The sequence below is a fragment of the Lissotriton vulgaris genome, chromosome 6, assembly GCF_964263255.1.
Source record: "Lissotriton vulgaris chromosome 6, aLisVul1.2, whole genome shotgun sequence".
Taxonomy (NCBI): Eukaryota; Metazoa; Chordata; class Amphibia; order Caudata; family Salamandridae; genus Lissotriton; species Lissotriton vulgaris.
This window is the reverse complement of record NC_141694.1, coordinates 1,754,639,787-1,754,660,848: the sequence shown is the minus strand read 5'-3', so window position 1 is coordinate 1,754,660,848 and position 21,062 is coordinate 1,754,639,787. Positions and strand designations below refer to the sequence as shown.

Here is a 21,062-nt window from a genome sequence, read left to right as displayed (position 1 = left end):
GGCCACCAAAGGAGGAGTTTGAAAAGGCTTTCCTTGAGACAGATTGTCTTCCACTCCCCACCAAGACAAATCCGCCGCAGCTTCTCTGGAGACCCTGAGATCCCCTTGGTGCTGATACCACTGCCTGCGGAGGCACCACTGGAGTGCCCTCATGTGCCAGTGTGCATGGTTGACCAACAGAATGCAAGAAGCCATCAGACCGAGCAGACTAAGGACCTTCAGGACTGAAACAACCGCTCCATTGCGAAATAAAGGAATAATTTCCTGTATGTCGTGAATCCTTTGAGGTGGAGGGAATGCACAACACACAGTTGTGTCCAGTACCTATCAACAGGTTGCGCTGGGAGGGCACCAGGTGAGATTTGGGTACATTTATCGAAAAACCCAACCTGTACAACAACTGAGTTGTCTCTTGCAGATGATGGAGCACTACCTCCGGAGATTGTGCTTTGCTCAGCCAATCGTCCAGATAAGGGAATACTGGAATCCCTGACCTTCTGAGATGTGCAGCCACCACAGCCATCCCCTTGGTGAAGACTCGAGGTGCAGTAGTAAGACCAAACGGTAGATCGGCAAACTTGTAGTGCTGCGATTCCACCGTGAAGCGGAGATACTTCCTGTGCGACTTCAGAATGGGTATATGGAAATAAGCATCCTGCAAGTCGATCCACAACATCCAGTCTTCTTCCATCAGCGCTTGAAGAACCTGCGCAAGGGTGAGCATCTTGAACTTCTCCTGCTTTAGGTAAATGTTCAAGATCCTGATATCCAGGATTGGACGAATTCTGCCATCCTTTTTGGGAATCAAGAAATACCGGGAGTAGCACCCCTGACCCCTTTCATGCTCCGGAACCACCTCTATCTCACCCTTTTTAAACAGTGCTTTCACTTCTTCCTGAAGGAGCAACAAGTGGTCCTCCGAGCAAAAACCTTGGCAAGGAGGGTAATTTGGGGGAAATTACCGAAAGAGAAGAGCATACCCATTCTCTACAAGAGAGAACCCAAAGATCTGATGTAACCGATTCCCAATCCCCGTAGAAAATAAGTTAGCCGACCCCCCACAAGACCCGCATGATCCGGAATAGCGGATCTAGGGCTGCTTTGCTGTTGTAGGTGGGGGGTGGGTAGAAGAGGAGGAAGTGGAGGAGGAGGAGGCTTGACGTCCACGAGAACGACCCCTTTGTCTGCCTCTGTAGGACCTGTACAAGGGATTCTATTGCTGCTGGGTCTGCTTAAAGGTACGAAAAGTAGACCTTTCAAAACCCTTGTACCTTTTGGATACAGAGCCTCTAGTCTGCAAACCCAAAGATCTTGCTGTCGCTCTACTATCCTTAAACCTTTCTAAAGCAGCATCAGCTTTCTTTCCGAAAAGGCCTGTGCCATCAAAAGGCAAATCCATCAGAGCAGCCTGTACATCAGCAGAAAACTCAGGAGTCTTTAACCAAGCAGCTCTTCTGGTGGCGATCGAAGACCCCATGATCCTAGCCACTGAATCTGCTGTGTCCATACCACTTTGTATGACCTGCCGAGCTGCAGCCTGCATATCAGATATCACTTCACTAAAGTTCTTTCTATCCTCCTCAGGAAGCTTAGGAGATAGCTGTTTTACTGTATCCATCAAAGCATGGACATATCTGCCTAGCAAACAAGTAGCATTAGTCGACTTTAAGGCCATACTGCCAGACGAAAACACCTTCTTCGCATTCGGATCTTGATTCTTAGAGTCTTTATCTCCAGGAACCTGGGGAAAAGCACCTGCAGATCTTTTCGAGCAGTACAAAAGAGGGTGAGCCTGAACCACCAAACTCTCTGGCAAAGGATGGGTGGACAACAATTCAGGATCTCCAGGCACCACTCTATAGCGCCTTGCAACTGTCTTTGACACTGCAGGAGCAGTAAGTGGTCTATTCCATACCTCCAATATGGGATCAGTATGAGCCTCAGTAAACGGAAGAGTTGGCTCAACCACCGAAGATGGAGAATGGAGAACTTCAGCAAGGATGTTCGAATTGTACTCCACAGATGTCAAAGTCAAATTCAAGAGCTCCGCAGCCTTCTTAATTACCACATGGTAAGGCGCCACATCCTTAAAAGGTGCCTCAGACACCGTGGGCAACTCCCATTCGGGTGAAAGTTCCAGACCACTTGCATCATGCAACTCTTCAAAATAATCCTCCTGATCCCGAAGCTCGCCTTCTTCAATCTCAGCCTCTCCATAACTTCTTTCCTCCATAAGGCGCTGTGCTCTACGCCTCGACCACTCTATTCGAACCGACGTCGCCGGATCCGGTAACGACTCCGATGGCGCCGGAATGAGGAGCCGGAGCCGCCTTCGAATGGGAAGCTGGAGCCGGCGTCGAACTTCGATTCGGATCTCGAGGTCGCTCCGGAGCTGGTGAAGCCGTGAACGGAGTCAATGACCTCGGCGGCGCCGAGAGATGCCATGGAGGAGTCGGCGTCGGCATAAACGACACGAAAGGAGCCTGACCAGGACCAGGAAATTGAGGGTACGAACCTACCGGCTGCTCCTGAGGAGGCTGCATCGGATTAGACTTTTCTTGTTCCTTCTATTCATCTGGATGTACCGGAGTCGTCGAGCCCTGAGGAACTTCCTCTTCTCCTTCATCATGCACCGAAGACTGATATGGATCCGGAGACGGATTCGATACCGGAATCGGAGTAGCCTCCCGAGACTGTAAAGGCGTGGCCTAACCTTCAGGATTACAAACTGGAGAGGGAGAGATCATGTCTTTACGATCTCTCCAAGAAGATGACCTCTTTTTCGAGTTCAACTCCCTGCTGGAATGGTGCCTCGAGCTGTGCTTCTTCCTCTTATGCTTCTTTGTAGATGAACCAGAAGCATGACCCGAAGCCGACTTCGAAGCCGACCTCGATCGGGATCTCGACTTCGAGCGCCTTGATCTTTCTTTCGAACTCCTCTTGGCTTCTCTACCCTTTATTTTGGCTACACGAAGCTTCGCCTCACGTTCCCGAAGAGCCTTTGGATTCATTTTTTAACAGGATCGACAACCCTTGACATCGTGACCCGAACCCAGACACAATAGACAGTCACCATGAGGATCAGTAATGGACATCATTCTCCCACATGAATGACATGGTTTAAATCCTGTCTTCTTCGATGACATCTCGACGGAAGACAGCAACACCAAAAAGATACAGAAGTCCACAAAAGTAACAAAGTTACTATCCGTACAACAGAAGATCCCAAGAAACCATTAGCGTCGACAACGCGGAAAAAAGGGAACTGATGTCATCCCGCCGACGTAGGCCTAATAATGAGTCAGTGACGTCAGTCGGAATCACGTGCGTTGCTGTGCTCCTGTGACGTCGTCCACGCCAGCGGGCTACAAAAGAATTTTCCGAACATTGCTGACGCAGGAGGATATTAACCAGGTGAGGAATCCACTGGCAGATGTATCCATCAGAACAAGTGTTCCTGATCCAAATGTTGATTGAGGATGGTAGACTGCACCTCCTGCTTAAAACCAGATCTGAGTAACCACGAATGTCTGCGTAGTAATACACTTGTATTAATTGTGAGAGATGCTGTATCTGCAGCATCCAGGGCTCATTTAATAGAGGTATTTGTGATCAACTTTCCCTCTTGTAGGAGTTCATTTGCCTTAGTTTTATATTGGTCTGGAAGATGTTGCATGAGCTTTTCAAGCTCATCATAATGAGCCCTGTCATACCTTGCTAGTAAAGCTTGTGAATTAGCAAAACGCCAAACATTTGCCGCCTGTGACGCAACCCTTTTACCGGATGCATTCAATAGTTTAGAATCTTTGTCTGGCGGAGGGGCATCGCCTGTGGTTTGGGAATTTGCCAGTTTACGGGCATTTGCCACTACTTGTGAATCCAGAGGGAGCTAAATCGCTTAGAGCTGGTTTATATTTCTTTTCAATTCTAGGATTGAGCACTCTAGCCCTGACAGGATCTTTAAAAACTTCAGGGGCATGTTTAATCATCCCTTTTAGCATAGAGAGAGAATTTGTTGACTTTTAAGGCTGCAAGAAGGTCTCTATTAAAAAATCTTCCTCCAAAGGGTCTGAGTGGAGTAGCACTCCATAATATTGTGCAGCTCTATTTTTTAGTTGTCAGCTGGAGGGGATGGCCTAGAGGGTTTTAGATCTTGCTCAGGTACATCTGGGACATTCTAATCATCCCAAGAGTCATGAGGTTGGATACTGCGGGTATCATCATCAGGATCATCATTATCAGGTGGTGGGTCTATGTCCTCATCCCCACCCCCTATATCCTCATCATCATCTTGTGGTGCAGGTGAAAAAGGAGGCACTGGAGAGTGTGCTGTAGAGAGTATTATGTTTGGAAGCTTTGGAGGTGGAAAGAAAGACCTCATAGGTGAAGTGGCTGAGCCTTTTTTCTTCAAGGGCATCTCAGGTGAATCTGGGGAGTACAAATTCCTCTTTTTAGGTGGTATAGAAGTGACCTGCCGGTAACGGGGTCGATATGGATAGTTTTTGTTTAGGATCCGGTGGATCTGGATGAAGCAGTTCTTTTGATTCACTGTCTTTGATTCACTGTCTTTTTTCTGCACCGAGGCCTTGGGCTACGAGTGGTGCTTTGGTTTGTCGTCCTTAGCTTTAGGAGGGGTCATAGTCTCCTTTTGCTTAGGTGGAGTTTTGGACTCAAAAATATCTTCGGCTTCGAAGTTTTCAAATGTTTTTTGGGATCTGAATCCTTGGGTTTACTTTGTTTTGGTGCCGAAGAGTCTGGTGTCGATGGTACCTTGGGTTTCTGTTTCGGTGCCGAAGATAGTTTCTCTGTACTGTGGTGTGGCTGGCATGATCCCGAGCTGCCTGAAGGCTTTGTGGACTTTGGAGCCGGGCCTGAAGGCGGGGCTTCTGAAGTATTATCACAGTTTAGACCCAGACCCGAAGGTGAATGTGTTACCAGAGCCTTGTGTTTTTTTGGGGCAGGGGCATCGATCTCAGTACTCCCACTCCATTGACCTGGAGTAATTGTCTGGTCTTCTGAGTGCGATTCATCGGCTTCGGAGACGCTGGCTGGTTCATCTCCTGTCTCTGGATCGTTGGGCCTGCATCGAATATGTTGTCTGGTGTCGAAACGGTTGATCTAGACATTTCGTGACGTCGAGCCTGGCAACCATGTATGGTTTACTTGGACCTGAAGGAAGCACAGGCCTTGCATTGTTGACTCTCGTATTCTGGAGAGAGGCAAAGTTTGCAGACCACGTGGAGATGTGTGTGTGGAAATTTTGCACCACACTTGCATTTTTTTAAATGGAGTCCTTTCCATATGCTGGTTTTGATGGTGTTGATCCACCCAACGACCCGCGTAAATGACCAGACTCGAAGATTTTGTTGTTTGTTGGGATATGCGTCGAGGGAGACAGCGTTCGAAACAATACTGTCGAACTGTGAGAGCTTTGCGCATCGAAGGGGAATCGAATACGACACCGACCCGAAACGAAGCAAATAACATCCGAACACGATGGCGGAAAAAAAAACGGAGATGGTGTTGATGCCCATGCGCACTACTAACCAAAGGAGGAGTTACCTATCTTGTGAATACAAAGACTTCTACAATAACAAAGTGCAAACATCTTAGCCCAACACCAGATGGCGATCTATGCACAAGTATACAATCTACAGCTCATATGCCTCGAATATGTTAAATGGAAATAAAGCCTTTTCAAACTACAAGAGTATCTTGGACTTCTTTGCCTGGCACACACCCACTTGCAGCTACACATGAGAGGTGTTCTAACTAACGAAGATATTGTGAATCCTTACTTGTGCAGTGTAGAAGACCTGTAGCTTATGGGACGAAATGCGTAGGCTGATCTCACATACATCTTTTATCCGGCAAGACGAAAATAAAAAATATTTTAACAAATGACAACAGTGGATTGGGCTCCCAAATTTGCGAACCCACTTTTTTGTGGCACGAAAAGAGAGGCACAGTAAGCGCAGAGTAGATTCAGTTAGACAGAAGAAGCCTCAGATAAACCTAAAATGAAAACAATTAACACAGTAGATGCTTGCCCTGGAGACACAGCTAGTGAAATGTGTTTGTTTTCCTTGAAGTAGAAAACACTACTAATACAGGCGAGACAGAGGGAGCATGTAAGTAGTGGTCTGAGGCAATGTGCAGGGCCATGCGTGCAAACATTTTATTTTAGTGATTAGGGCTAAGGTAACCTTAATAAAGAGGAAGACTTAAAGGGTCCATGACTATGGCATTGAACATATGTCAATTTCTATTGTCACCATTTCAACTACTACGTCTTTCATTATCACAATAAAGAAAATTCGGTGTTTTGCCATCAAATACATGAACACTGATTCTGGATTCAGTTAGAAGCATGGTTATTCAGGTATATAACAAAAGAGGTGAATGACAGAACTATGGTTATAGTACTTGATCCAGCTTGTAGAAAATTCCAGAAAGACTTTGCAGTCCCTATGAAAGTTGTGAGTGCTTGAAAGGTCTTGATATTCAGTATTTCCCCAAAAATATTTTTTCATCCTGAGATCTCTTTGACCAACAGAGGTGTTGAAAAGGTTCAAAAGATAATGCAGTCGGTTTAAATGGACACCTTAAGCAAGGAAATCAATCTTTAGTTCTCACTTCTTTGGGAAGCTAGTGAGGGACATGGCCTAAGAAATTCAACCTTTCCCTGCAAAAGGCCATTTCTTAGATTTACAATACAGAGATGGTGATAACATTATTTGGCAAATTCTGACTGCTGCTACTGCTGCAATTATGTCCTACACATTTAAACCAAGATCACAGATACTTCAAAAACAGATCCATGCGGCGCAAATCAAAATAACATTGCAGACAGTTAAACATCAGAGAACTCCATGCCATCTGTTTTTATTTCGATTGAGTTTGCAGAAGGCTATTCCAGACCTCGTTCCAGTTAGACACATGAAACGTACCTCCCGTTCATAGTCCCGTGCTGGGGCATCACTCCCTGGCTCCAATCCCCCAGAGGACAACGACCCATCTGATGGCGAGGCCATTGTCTGACGCTTTACCCCATAGCTTCCTCCTGAGTACTCCCTCCTTAAAGCACTGCCATTCTGCGCAGAGGACCCTAAGAATTGGGAAAGAATAAAAAGTATGTATTAATTGTGTGCTTTAGCAACTGTAGAGCAGCAAATGCATCATTCTGAAACCACTGAAAATATATGATGCATATGCTGCTTAAAAATGTATTTCAATGTGAAATAGTTTAAAAGAAATATATTTTCCATGACAACCTTCATTGTGCTGCTCTTTAACTGATCGAAGATATATTGGTTCTCAACTCTTCATATACAGACTTAAGCAAATCCTTTTTTTTTGTTTTTTACAAGCGAAAAGACAAATGTGTTTTCAATTCATGTTTTCAGTTTTCTTTTTGTACCATTCCATAATGTTAGAAATCAGAATTTATAGGCTATATATGAAAATGCAGAAAAGGCCACTTCTCAGGTTTATGACCAAATCACACATTAAAATGTTTTCCTACATAGAGAAATCCCCTTTCCCTTCTAATTTTTCCATATTGGAGGGTTTTAATTGAGTTTACTCAACTATGCATAAACTACTCATAAATATTTGGTAACTATCCACAAACTTAGAAAAGTGTGGGTGTTGATCACTGTTTTCAGGGAATTCTTCCAACATACAGCCAATAACCATATCCGAACACACAACCTTTGAACGCAGAAAATTCCATCACAATGACACACTTTTTATATTGTCAAATGCCATTTACAAGGATCAATGTCTGACTTTCCTTAAATCTGTAGCTGAAGAGTCCAACTCTAAATTATTGTTTTTTTATATTGCTATGATTTAATTTGGAGTTCAAAAACTTTGAAAAATCATTCCCTTGTCACATAGATTGAATCCCAATAAGTGACTCCTCTCACAAGTCCAGAAATAACAGGGCAAGTGGAGGAAAAGCCATGGATTCCCAAACAAGCAACCTTTACTTCCCAATGCATTAAAAAACTCAAACTCAACATCCGAATGCTGCGAACAGCGGCCGAACAGTGATTCTCATAAAACTCGACCTGTCCGCAGCATTTAATACCATCTCACACCAGATCCTGCTAGAGAGACTAAGAGCCATAGGCATTCAGGACAACGCACTAAAATGGCTGACTGATTTTCTGAAGGAGAGAACACAAACAGTAAACCTTGGTCCTTTTAAATCTCAGACCACCACGGTTTCAAAGGGCTTACCCCAAGGCTCATGCTTAAGCCCCACCCTATTTAACATTTATGTCACCCCACTCGCATCAGTTCTGAGAAACATGGGGTTCATACCAATATCCTACACGGTCAACACACAGCTACTCCTCTCCTTCGACAAAAGCTCCACTAACATTGACGCCACCTTCTTGAAGGGCACGAAAACCATCACTGAATGGATGAGCAGCAACTTATTTCAGTTGAATGCAGAAAAAAACTGAAATTCTGTTATTCAAAGATGCAGTAGCTAGATAGTCTTCCAACTGGTGGCCCGATGAACTGGCCCCAGCCCCGTCCCCAAAACAAGTGTTTAAGAACTTAGGGGTCCAAATTGACAACAAACTAAGCCTGGAGAAGAATGCTACTACAACCACTAGGGCCTTCTTCCATATATTAAGACTGCTTTGCAGAGTCTTTCCCCTTCTCCCATCCTCCACACATAAAACCCTGGTACAAGCACTGGTCCTGAGTCGCCTGGACTACTGTAATGCCCTGCTGATCTCAGCTAAGTAAACCTCCCTTAACAGACTGCAAGTAGTCCAGAATACGGCTGCCCGCTTAGTGACCAGTGCTCCCCCTAGAACAGCTTCACTCCCCCTTTTACGCAAACTACACTGGCTGCCCATACGCAAAAAAATAAAATTCAAGGTTTGCGCATGGTGTTTAAAGCCTTAAATAAAATGGGACCCAGATTCTTGTCTGACAACTTGGTCAGATAGTACCCCCCCCCCCCGAACTCTCAGGTCAGGGCTCAAAGATCTCCTAGTTGTACCGCGCATAAAACAAACCAGATTAGGAGGCAAATCCTTTACTTACCTAGCCCCCCGATTCTGGAACCAACTACCCAGGGACATCCGTCTCTGTAACAGCTACCTGGCAATCAGAAATTTTTTCAAAACTTCTCTGTTCTGATCCACCTATTCTGGCTGTTCCCAAGGGCTGCTACAGCGCGGAGATAGCCCGACTTGGGTGATTCCTGCGCTCTATAAATGATATAAATAAATAAATGAAAATTCAGGCATTTAACACCTACATTTTATGAAACCCTATAATAAAGAATGCTTAGAAACAAGGAATCTGGATATAAGGACCCAGACATGGAGTCCCTCCTAATCACCATTTGCCATCTCTTTATGCTATGCATACTGAAATGTGATCTGTAAAGAAAGGTATTTTATTAGCACAGCCTCCAACAGTTTACAAGAGAAGTAATCATGATGGATAACTTACTGACTCCTAGTCCGCTGCTTGCACTCATGGAGCGGCCAGGTTCTGTGCGTGTTTTGGTGATCGAAGGAATGCTGACCGAGCCACTGAACATATTCCGACTTTCCTGAGGTCTAAGATTCTAAGAATGGGAAACAAGCATGCAGAGAAAACATTATGCTTTAGAATATTCACCGTCTTTATTTTCCATCTGCTTAGCAAGCTGACAGTGCGTCATTTGCGCGTGGCAGAGTACAATGTAAAACATGCATAGCAAACTCTGAATTACAGAAGGTGGTAAATTTGTTAAGGAAACTGCCATGCAGGTAGAATTACTGGAGGCTGAAAGAACGGCAAATTGCTGATTCTACATTCTCTATGCCTGTGGGATACTAACCTTTAATTGGTAAAATGTACAAAATGGCGTAAAGGAGGGAATACTTATTGGCGCTTAGTAGTGCAGAGGCCCTGAAACCTCATTTGAAGTTGGTAAAATTCTACTTTGCTTGCAGTGACTGGAGATGATGGACTATCGATACATGGCACACTTCCTATCATAATGAAGCGGTAAAAAGGAAAATGCTACTTACCAGTAGGCATCTGTTCTTGGCATGTAGAGCTGCAGAGTTGTACACCTTAGCATTAGACCGCCACCTGGTGTTGGGCTCGGATGATTGCAGGTTGTTGTTGTCTTGGAAGAAGTCTTTGTAGTCATGATATAGGTGACTCCTCTCTTGGACAACAGTGCGCATGGGCATCGACTCCATCCTTAGATTGTTTTTCGCCATGATGGGAAATGATGGAGTTAGTAGAGATATAGTAATAAAAAGGATGTCCATGCGTGTGGTGCATCTAAATAAGATGAAAACTGGAACGGATACAAGTCCAGGGGAGGCGGGAGGGCGTGTGCAACTCTGCAGCTCTACATGCCAAGAACAGATGCATACTGGTAAGTAGCATTTTCCGTTCGAGGCATATGAGCTGCAGATTGTACACCTTAGCATCGATTGTGCGGCAGTGTCTCCCCTTAGCGGTGGTCACCTGTATCTGTTGCAGTTGTTGGAAATAAAGTTTTAAGGACAGCTTCGCCTACTGCAGCTTGCTACTTGGCCTGCACATCAACACAATAGTGTTTAGTGAAGTTATGTGGTGTAGACCATGTAGGTGCTTTGCATATATCCTCTAATGGTATGTTTCCTAAGAAAGCCATAGAGGCTCCTAGTTTGCGAGTAGAATGCGCTCTAGGAGGGACTGTTAGTGTACGTTTAGCTTTAGCAAAGCATATTTGTATACATTTTACAATCCACCTCGCAATCCTCCCTTTGGAGATAGGGTTGCCTTAATGAGGAGGAGAGAAAGCTACAAACAGTTGTTTTGTCTTCCTAAAGGGTTTTGTTCTATCTATGTAGTATAAAAGAGCTCTTTAAACATCTAATGTGTGTAATGCTCTTTCTGCCACAGAGTCTGGGTTTCGGAAAAACACAGGTAACTCTACGGATTGGTTTAGGTGAAAGAAAGTGATGACCTTTGGAAGAAGTTTTGGATTAGATCTAAGAACCACTTTGTTAGGATGTATTTGAAAAAATGGTTCTTGTATTGTGAAAGCTTGTATTTCACTTACTCTTCTAAGAGTGGTAATGGCAACAAGGAAAGCTGTTTTCCATGTTAGAAATTTCAGTTCACATTTATGTAAATGCTCGAACGGGGGTCCCATGAGCCTTGTGAGTACTAAATTTAGGTTCCACATAGGGGAAGGTGGTAACCTTGGTGGGATTATTCTTTTTAATCCCTCCATGAAAGCTTTTATTGCTGGTACTCTAAAGAGAGATAGGTGTTGTCTGTTTTGTAGATATGCTGCAATTGCTGCAAGGTGCAGGCATATGGAAGAATATGCCAAGTTAGACCTTTGTAAATGTAAAAGGGAACAGATGATATTTTGGAAGGAAGCATCCAGTGGATCATTGTGATTATTTTTGCAATAAATTGCGAATCTTCTCAATTTAGCTGCATAACACGCTCTAGTAGTGGGTGTTTTAGCCTCTTTAATGATATTCATACAGTCTGGTGGTAGGTTTAAATAACCAAACTCTAAGACTTCAGGAGCCAGATCGCCAAATTCAGTTGGCTGGGATCTGGGTGTCTGATTTCTCCATGGTTCTGTGTTAGCAGGGATGGTGTGAGGCGTAGCTTTTGATGCGGAGTTAGAGACAGTTCTAGTAGTATGGTGAACCACGGTTGGTGTGCCCATGTGGGAGCTACCAGTATCATTGTGAGAGACTGTTGTCTGAGCTTGCGCACTACTAATGGAATGAGTGGGAGAGGCGGAAAAGCGTATGCAAATTTGCCTGACCAGTTCATCCATATCGCATTGCCTTCGGACTGTGGGTGTGGGAACCTGGCGGCGAAGGCTGGGCATTTTGCGTTTTCGTGGATGGCAAACAGATCTATGTGTGGATGCCCCACCTCTGGAAGAATGGCTAAAGAACTTGTGGATGTAGTTCCCATTCGTGAATTTGTTGTGCCTGCCGACTTAACAGATCTGCTATCGGATTGTGGATTCCTGGAAGGTGTTTCGCTAGTAGATGTATGTTTTGAGGAATGGCCCATCTCCAAATGTTCTGTGCAAGTTGGGACAGTTGCAGAGAGTGTGTGTCCCCCTGTTTCTGTATATAGTACATGGCGGTCATATTGTCCTTCCGGATTAAGAAAGCTTTGTTTTGTACTTGAAGTTGAAAAGTCTAGAGTGCTAGGAATATTGCTAGCAGGTGGTTGATATGGAACCTTTTCTGTTGAATGGTCCATTGTCCTTGAGTTGTGTGATGTAAGAGATGGGCTCCCCACCCTGTGAGGGATGCGTCTGTTGTAAGCACTACTTGTGGAACAGGCTCTAGGAACGGCCTCCCCTTTGTCAGGTTTTTGGTGTTCCCCCATTGCAGAGAGCGATATGTGCGGCTGTCCACCAACACCAGGTCTTTTAGTTGACCTTGAGCTTGGTTCCACTGTTGTGCTAAGCACTCTTGTAGGGAACGCATCTGCAGTCTTGCGTGTGGTACTATAAAGATGCAAGATGCCATCATGCCTATTAGCCTCATGAACACCCTGGCTTGGAGAGACTGCTTTTGTTGAAACTTGGTGACTAAGGCTTGAATGCTCTGTATCCTGGCTGTGCTGGGATACACAAGAGCGGTGGACGTATTTAGTGTAGCTCCTACATACTGATGTACATGCAAATGCTGTGAGTGCGACTTGGTGTAGTTTATTGTGAATCCTAAGCAGTGCAATGTTTGAATCGTTTGCTGTGTGTGCTGGACACACTGATCAAACAATTTTGCTTTTATTAGCCAGTCGTCTAGGTAAGGGAAGACATGTATCTGTTGTCTTCTGAGATGTGCTGCTACTACTGCTAGGCACTTTGTGAATACTCTTGGTGCCGTGGTTACCCCAAATGGAAGGACTTTGAATGGATAATGATGTCCTTCTAATACAAACCGTAGATACTTTCTGTGAGCAGGATGTATGGGGATATGGAAGTAGTCGCCCTTTAGATCTAGTGTTGTAAGGAAGTCGCCCTGTTGTAGTAGTGGAAGCACCTGTTGTAAAGTGATCATATGGAAATGATCTGATTGTATGTAGCGATTGAGGGGCCTGAGGTTGAGTATTGGTCTCAGTGTCCCGTCTTTTTTGGGAATTAGAAAATACAGCGAGTAAACCCCCATTCCCTGTTCTTCTAAAGGAACTATTTGAATAGCACCCTTCTGTAGAAGTGATAGCACTTCTTGTCGAAGCAGAGTTAGATGGTCTGGACGCTGTCTCGGAGGTATGTTAGGAGGTATTGCTGTAAGTTCTAGGCAGTAACCATGTTGGATAATCTGTCTTACCCACTTGTCTGTTGTAATGGAGTTCCAGACAGGCAGGAACTGTGTTAATCTGCCCTCTACAGGAGCGGTATGCTGTGGGGGGAGCAGAGGGAAGTCATTGCTTGGTGGTGGAAGAGGATCGATTGTTATTGTTACCGCAACCTCTTCCTTTGTTATTGTTTCCTCTATATCCTCCTGTAAAGTATCCTTTATTGGAGGAGGTTTGTGACTTAAAAGATGTTGTAGTGTCTGCTCCAGTCTGCTTGGAGCCTCCTCTGTAGGAGGAGCGACGAAAGGAACCTCTATTTGGTGTAGACTGTAGAGCTCCAATAGACTTAGCCGTGTCAGTGTCTTTCTTCATCTTTTCTAGTATGTTGTCTACTTCAGGACCAAATAATTGGTTTTGATTGAAAGGCTGGTTTAAAATGGTAGTTTGTACCTCTTGTTTAAACCCTGAAATGCGTAGCCACGCATGTCTCCTAAGTATGACACTGGTGTTTATGGCTCTAGATGCTGTGTCAGCAGCATCTAGTGCACATTTTATTGAGGCATTAGATATTAGCTTGCCTTCTTGTATATGGTGAGTTGCTTGATCCTTGTACTGATCTGGTAGATGGTGAAGTAGTTTTTCTAGTTGATCATAATGAGCCCCATCATAACAAGAGAGGAGGGCTTGTGTATTTGCTATACGCCACATGTTTGCTGCTTGTGCAGCTACTCTTTTCCCTGATGCATAAATTACCTTTGATTCTTTATCAGGTGGGGGCGCTTCTACTGATGTTTGAGAATTAGCTCTTTTTCTAGCATTGGACACCACTAATGAATCTAGTGGAAGGTGTCCTTTAATATAGACTGGGTCTGTAGGTGCTGGTCTATATTTCTTTTCAATTCTAGGGTTTAAAATTCTCGTGCGTAAAGGATCTTTAAATACTTCTGGAGCATGCTTGACTACTCCCTTAATCATTGGAAGAATTTGAGCAGTCCTCTGAGAGTGCTCAAAGGTGTCTAAGAGAAAATCCTGTTCAATATCTTCAGAATGCATAGACACTCCATGGTAAACAGCAGCTCTGTTTAACAAATGACTAAAACTAATTGGGTCTTCAGGAGGGGAAGGCTTGATGGGTGTGAATGAGGTTCTGGAACGTCAGGCATATTCTGTGGATTTGGAAAATCATATATGGGTACCTCTGTTGGGTTTGAATAATCCCATATACCCTCATCTATGTGGTATGAGCTAGGCTCTTCCTCATCCTCCCCTCCCTCTAGTTATATTCATCATCATTTTGCTGTGAGGAATGTGATGATAATGGAGAATGTTCAGGAGATAATGAGGTGATATGTGAGGAGGTATAGGAGAAGGAGGAAGAAGAGGTATAGGAGAGGAACGGTGCATAGGAGATGCTGCACAATCCTTCTTGGCAGGCACCACATGAGTGGGTGGTGCATCTGCTGGTCTCTTCTTGTGAAGTGTAGTGCCCACATGACCTGTCTTTGGGTCTATATAGATCTTCTTTTGTTGAGGAACTGGTGTAAAAAGTTCCTCCTCTTCTACAACCTTCCTGGGCTTCGATTTTTTCAGCTCCGGTGGTGGTTGTGGTTTTTCTTTAGCATTGGAAGGTGTGTAACGTCCCGTGGTGTTGTTTTCGGCTTCGTAGGCATGTTCGAGGGTTTGGCCACCTCACAATCAGGCTTCTTTGTCTTCGGCACCGAAGATGTGGAAGTGGATGGCTTCGGAGCCGGTGCTTCTTTCGGTTTCGGTATCGACACGTCTTTATGTTTCGGTGCCGGTACGATTTATGGCTTCGGTACCGAAGTTCCTTTTGGCTTTGGTGCTGAGGTGTCTTTATGTTTCGGTGCCGACTGGAGATGTTTACTCGGTGTCAAGGCACTAAAAGGCTTTGTTGGTTTCTTCGGAGCCGGGCTCGATGTCGGGGCTGTCGAAGTGGATTTTCGGTCTCGACTGGGCCCCCGGAATGGAAGTTATGTCGTCGAAAAGCCTCGTCTTTGATGTCGAAGGAAGTTTGTGGAAGTTCTGCGCTTAGAAGTTGCTGAAAAATGTTTTTCTGTCCGGAGCGGAGAAACTTTCATCCGAACCCAGTGGCGGAAAAAAACAATCTAAGCATGGAGTCGATGCCCATGCGCACTGTTGTCCAAGGGAGGACTCACCTATATCATGACTACAAAGACTTCTTCCAAGACAACAACAACCTGCAGTCATTTGAGCCCAACAACAGGTGGCGGTCTAATGCTAAGATGTACAATCTGCAGCTCATATGCCTCGAACATATAACTATTATCTTCATAAAGCTTTCTTGCACACACCAATGTTACTTTAGTTTGGAGTACATAGGAGAGTGCCTGCCACAAACTGTAATGTGCTCCTGCCCACAGAACTCCATTAGAGGGATATTGATTGCCACCTGATTTCATCTGATCCTAATGACCTTATGAATCTGTATAATGCATGTTAGTGGCAGTGGGAAAGTTAAAGGTATGACGTAAAGTAGAGAACTTCAGTCAGGCTCAGGTCAACTTGCACCTGAAGTAACCTCTACCTTGAATAATATTGTTATTGTAAATTTGAACTTTTGTGGTGTAAGTTGCAATATTTTTTGTAAGATGTTATTTTTCATAGTACTATTTTATGTGAACGTTTACATGAAAAATACATCACTTGGATTTGTCTGCCAATATTTTCTTGCCCGGTTTCCGACGCAATGCTGGCAATCAAATACTGGTGCTTCATTAACTTTCTATTGAGATATTTGTATTCTATTTTTTTTCTTTCACATCTTTGCTTGCTGCTGCAGGGCACATTGAAAATGCAAATGGCAGCAGTATACACTTTATAAGAACCAATAAAAACAGTCAAACCAATATATAATCTAAGGATTTAAGACATGTATACAGTTTCTATTTTGCATATCTTAAAGACATTTTTTAAGTTCAGATTCTGTTACAAATTATTAAAACTAGAGAAACATAAATTACTTGCCCTTTGCCAATTTTTTTATTTCTTTAAGACAAGTCCTTAAAATTAGACCAATGAAGCATATTTTGTTCTCACAGATTAAAGCCAAGTTTAAGGACAACTGCCTTTGCCATGCAGTCTAATCTCATGTGTACATATATATATATATATATATATAGTAGTAGTAATAGGCAATAGATTAAATGTGTCAATAAAGCCCGAGAAACAGGAGCATAAGGACAGCATAAGGTCTGGAAAAATATTCTAAAAAGAAAGTAAAATGCCAAATTCAGACTACAGTGATGGGAGACACTATATAATCAATATCATGCTTGCTGAATCCGTATAATTATTCAGAGGAAGCCTTACATAACAATGGACTGTGATCACTTCAAACCAAACAAAAAACTCAGCACAACAGCAAGAGCATGCAATATAGATTTTCACAAAACAGATCACAATAGAATTATTGGTAAACAATGAGACATCTAAACCAAGAACAGATGAAGACCCCAGTATGATCAAGACACTCCATTTCATCAACGTGAAATATTTTCAGCACCCTAGAAGTTCTTGAAGATTTTGAACTTTTCAAAAAGTTGTTCAACTATGTAGTGACTATAGATATGGCTGAAATGTTTAGTCCATGGGACTAGTATTTCTTTGATCGCTAATAAGTTTGACGAATCTGCATAAAACCTTCCAATTAGAGTACATGAAAGTAAAATTGGCTTGTGTCCATTTCCTACAGATTGGTTGAGGAAGGAAAAGCTATACGGAGGGGGAAGGGGATAGGGGTCCCATACGTTGTGTTTGCCGGAGTGGTTTGCTTAAAGGCAGCCACAAAAGTCAGATGTAATGGCTCCAAACCTTGCTAACAGACAGAAATCACTACATTCTATGTATAATTTAGGATTTGATGTAAATTATAACTTTCTGAAAAATCTCCAATGTAAAACTGCATATATTTGACAACCTATCAGAGAATTGATCCCACAAGTCTGACTTCAAACCTAAATCCGTATTTTCTGATTGGGTTAAAAGAAAAAAATGGCAAATAAAGTGGGGTGAATAAACACGAGGTGAGTTGTGGCGCTCCAAGTACATGTAATAGTGAAAATTTGAACTCAATGTATGTGCGGTACGACAGGGATGGGGAAATCACCCTGCCCCTCAAAAATTAGATTAACGAAATCCTTCAGACAACATCAATACCCTAGGCACACGCCATAGTATCACTTAATTATTGCAAACAGTATAAGCACAATTGTTCTCTAGTTCTTTCTCAACTTATTATGCCCAGCCAACATGTGTTTCGTCGTAAGGGGAGTTCCCCACGACTTCTTCAGGGCTAAAAAGATATAATAGACATCTTTGTCATACAATACAGATAGAACACCAAAATACAATTCTGAAAATAATGTCAATGCAGTCAGTCTGTCCAATAGAACAAATACAGTCAACCCAAAGTGTGCATTATTATCAAACCAAGCTGGTGCCAAACAGAGCCCTCTTAATCCAATGCACATATCTGTATGATTATTAAATTAACAAGCATTAGCGACTGAACAACACAGGAGACAGGTGACATTTCTTTAACGTGGATGGGTAATTGGTGGCTTTGGGAAAAGTTTGTATAACATGATCATAATTACTTATTTGATGATTTTACCAATATATAGATAATGGACATTGTGAAAGGTACATATTAAAGGGCTGGGACAGAAATATACCCGGCTTGGAGGTATCCATTTAGGGTTCTCTTTCCAACTATTTTGCGTGCATATTGGCCATTGGTAGACCACTCATTTCTGGCTTTAATTATTTGACAACAGGTTGGATTTGCTAAATTACACTTTTAAGAAAACAGGTATGTGCGCCCCGATTAAGAGGGCTCTGTTTGGCACCAGGTTGGTTTGAGAATAATAATGCACACTTTGGGTTGACTGTATTTGATGGATTGGACGGATAGACTGCATTTAAATTATTTTCAGAATTGCACCAAATCCCTTGTATCAGGATCCGTTGTTCATATTTGATAAAGCTTGTCTTATTGTTTGCACTTGAAAACATGAATCATGAAGATATGGGTTGTTTTATTTTGGTGTTCTATCTGTATTGTACAACAAAGATGTCTATTATATCTTTACAGCCCTGAAGAAGTCGTGGGATCTCCCCTTACGATGAAACATGTGTTGGCTGGGCATAAGAAGTTGAGAAAATAAAGACAAAGAACAAAAGAACCATTGTGCTTATACTGGTTACAATAATTACCTGATATTTTGACGTGTGCTTAGGATATTGATTTTAAAAGAACAAAACGCCTCCTAGATATTGGCAAACAAGTTGGAAAAGTTATACATTTTTACCATTTTCTTTTTTTAAAAGAGCAGGAGTGAAAACGAAATGTGACCGATGACATCAATGATTGTCATTTGTGATGTCATCTTTGGCATTTCAGGTAATGAACGAGTAGCAGAATGGGGTGGCATTGCGGCTGTGTACCTACTACTACCTGGTGAATTACTGTGCTTTTGAGGTTTTAGATCTTAACTATAAAGCCCCTTTAACTTGAACCTTTTAGGTGAATGTACATTTTTTTATACTATTTTATTTTAGAATGTGTGTCAATAGTGACAACTTTCCTTTAACACGGTTTTATCAATGAATATAAATAAATGTACAAATACACATCCACTTATTATTCGGTGGTGCACCCACCAAATCCTGCAACTTGATGCATATTGTTAATTTTCTATCAATTACATTTTCGAAAAGGCGCATCCAGCTTACAGTCCGTGGATCATAAGCCGAGCAACTGGAAGTGTTTCAATAGAAATGACAGGAACAGGTGAAAAATTAGCAAAGCCATTGTCTTATCTGTAGTCACAGAAAGGTACATTTTACGCTTCAACTCATTAAACCTCAAAGAAAAGTTGTAAATTTGTTGACTCTAGTTGTAGCTACTATGCATCCCCTTAGATGTAACGGAATTTGTTATGCCCACCCTCGTTCCTGGGGAAGTCACATAATGACCCGCAATGTACATTACATACTCTTTCCTAAGCTTTTCCAATTTCAGGAATGAATCAACCCAAGTAGAAAACGTAAAATAAATTAAAAAAATTAGGTTAGTCAACTTAATGTTATTCATATTAAAGTGCTACTCACTGGCCATTTGACTTCGAGATTGCCACATCCCTCTTTAACATGACACACTCACATTAAAAGTGATTTATTATTTATTTTTTATACTTAGTAAGGCATGTTTCATGGGGCATTTTAAAAACGAATGGCACATAAACAAATAAATCATAGGTTGGAAAGATCTGAAGGTACACTAATTATTTACTTAGTTTGTTATTTTTATTATCAAGTAGCATGTGACATATGCTCCTCAGGCTTTCTGGTGGGAGATTACCCTCACACACAACAGTCAAGCTGCTAGAGTAGGTCCATCGAAACACCATTACAGGATCGACAAAACACTGTAAAAGTGAGAAGCTCTTTAATATAAACATGACTCATGTTGACTAATCTCATTCTGTAACATAGACACCGTTTCAACTGATTAAAAGTCTCAGCTGGAGAAAAATGTCTCAATATAGTTGCCCAACCATCCCTTAAGCAGTAGCGAAGATGGAGAAGACCACTTTTTATAACGTGGGTGTATTTTACAAATTTCTCGGGGTGTAAAAAGAGTTGGTGCTTGTGAAGCACTTTGATATTACAGAAGTGGCCAAAGACGCTTGCGTGACTCCTTTAATAATACGTATCACAATATTACAAATTGTGCATTGGTGTGATAGCAATGGGCCTACACAAAGGGGAGCAGCCCATGCATATGAAGAAAAACTTTGTCTTTGCACCTGTGTCATATTACAGAGGCGAACATAGCGGCAAGTAAACAAATGGGAAGTGCATTGATTGTGCTCCACTACGAGGTGGCACACAATCAGTGTCCCGCCCATTGGTGGGGTATCAGGAGTACCAGGGACAGCTCAAAAATCCCACTCTAGGTGCGAGCAGTAATACACTGAACCAGCGTGTGGGGGAATCCCTGCCTTCCCCTTAAAAAGGAGGCCAGGTCAGCGACTGCAGTTAAAGGCAGATCGTCTCATCCCCTTTTCACTAATGAGCTTTTCACTTCTTAACTTGGATGGGGTGTGCATTTTAGGGGAGGGGAAGAGCCCACTCTAGTATATCCTTAAAAAGATACCAGCTAAAAGTCCACTTTGGCAGTCCTCATACCTGAGGCAAAATAACAGTGCAAATGATTTCTGTATCAGTTAGGCATGTCTTCAGATGGCCACAGTAAATTACTCTTTTCTTAGAAATATTCTATTCCGAACGCACATTTATACAACTTATAAACTAGAATGGTGGCATATCTATTAATACCCATCAATATGTTCTCATGGGTGAGTTCTTTATGTGTTTCCAATAAGCAATGACATTCTTGCAGAAAATGTATAGCAGAGCTAGACTGCAGTTAGAGGCCTGGAAGTGAGATAGCCTTGACATTCTCCGCACTGCTACAAATTCCTCCGAAAATACAAAGCGGTGAACATTAAGGTTTGTTGGCTACTTTAAGCAGCAGCGGCTCCTCCGCTAGCAGCTGCATAAATGTCAAAACAGAATCATAATAAACCAGGTTTATTATCTTGAAATTTTTCTCTCCTGGGCGACTCTTTGGGATGGGGCCATCACGGGGAGGCAGTCATGAGGGGGAGTGGTAGTCACTATTGTCAGTGCGCATGTGGGTTTGGCCG

At 42.8% G+C, this 21,062-nt stretch overlaps 1 protein-coding gene across 2 annotated transcripts in view; it reads right to left on the bottom strand.

The window, feature by feature from the left end:
* Positions 1 to 21,062, bottom strand: part of CDC42BPA (CDC42 binding protein kinase alpha) — a 1,012,118-nt gene that overhangs the window by 38,676 nt on the left and 952,380 nt on the right. For both annotated transcript variants that reach the window (XM_086927989.1, XM_086927990.1), the window contains 2 exons: positions 9,487 to 9,604; positions 6,951 to 7,108 (listed from right to left, as the gene is read on the bottom strand). In XM_086927989.1, coding sequence (XP_086784115.1) covers positions 6,951 to 7,108; positions 9,487 to 9,604 — 276 coding nt within the window. The remainder of the gene's footprint in view (positions 1 to 6,950; positions 7,109 to 9,486; positions 9,605 to 21,062) is intronic.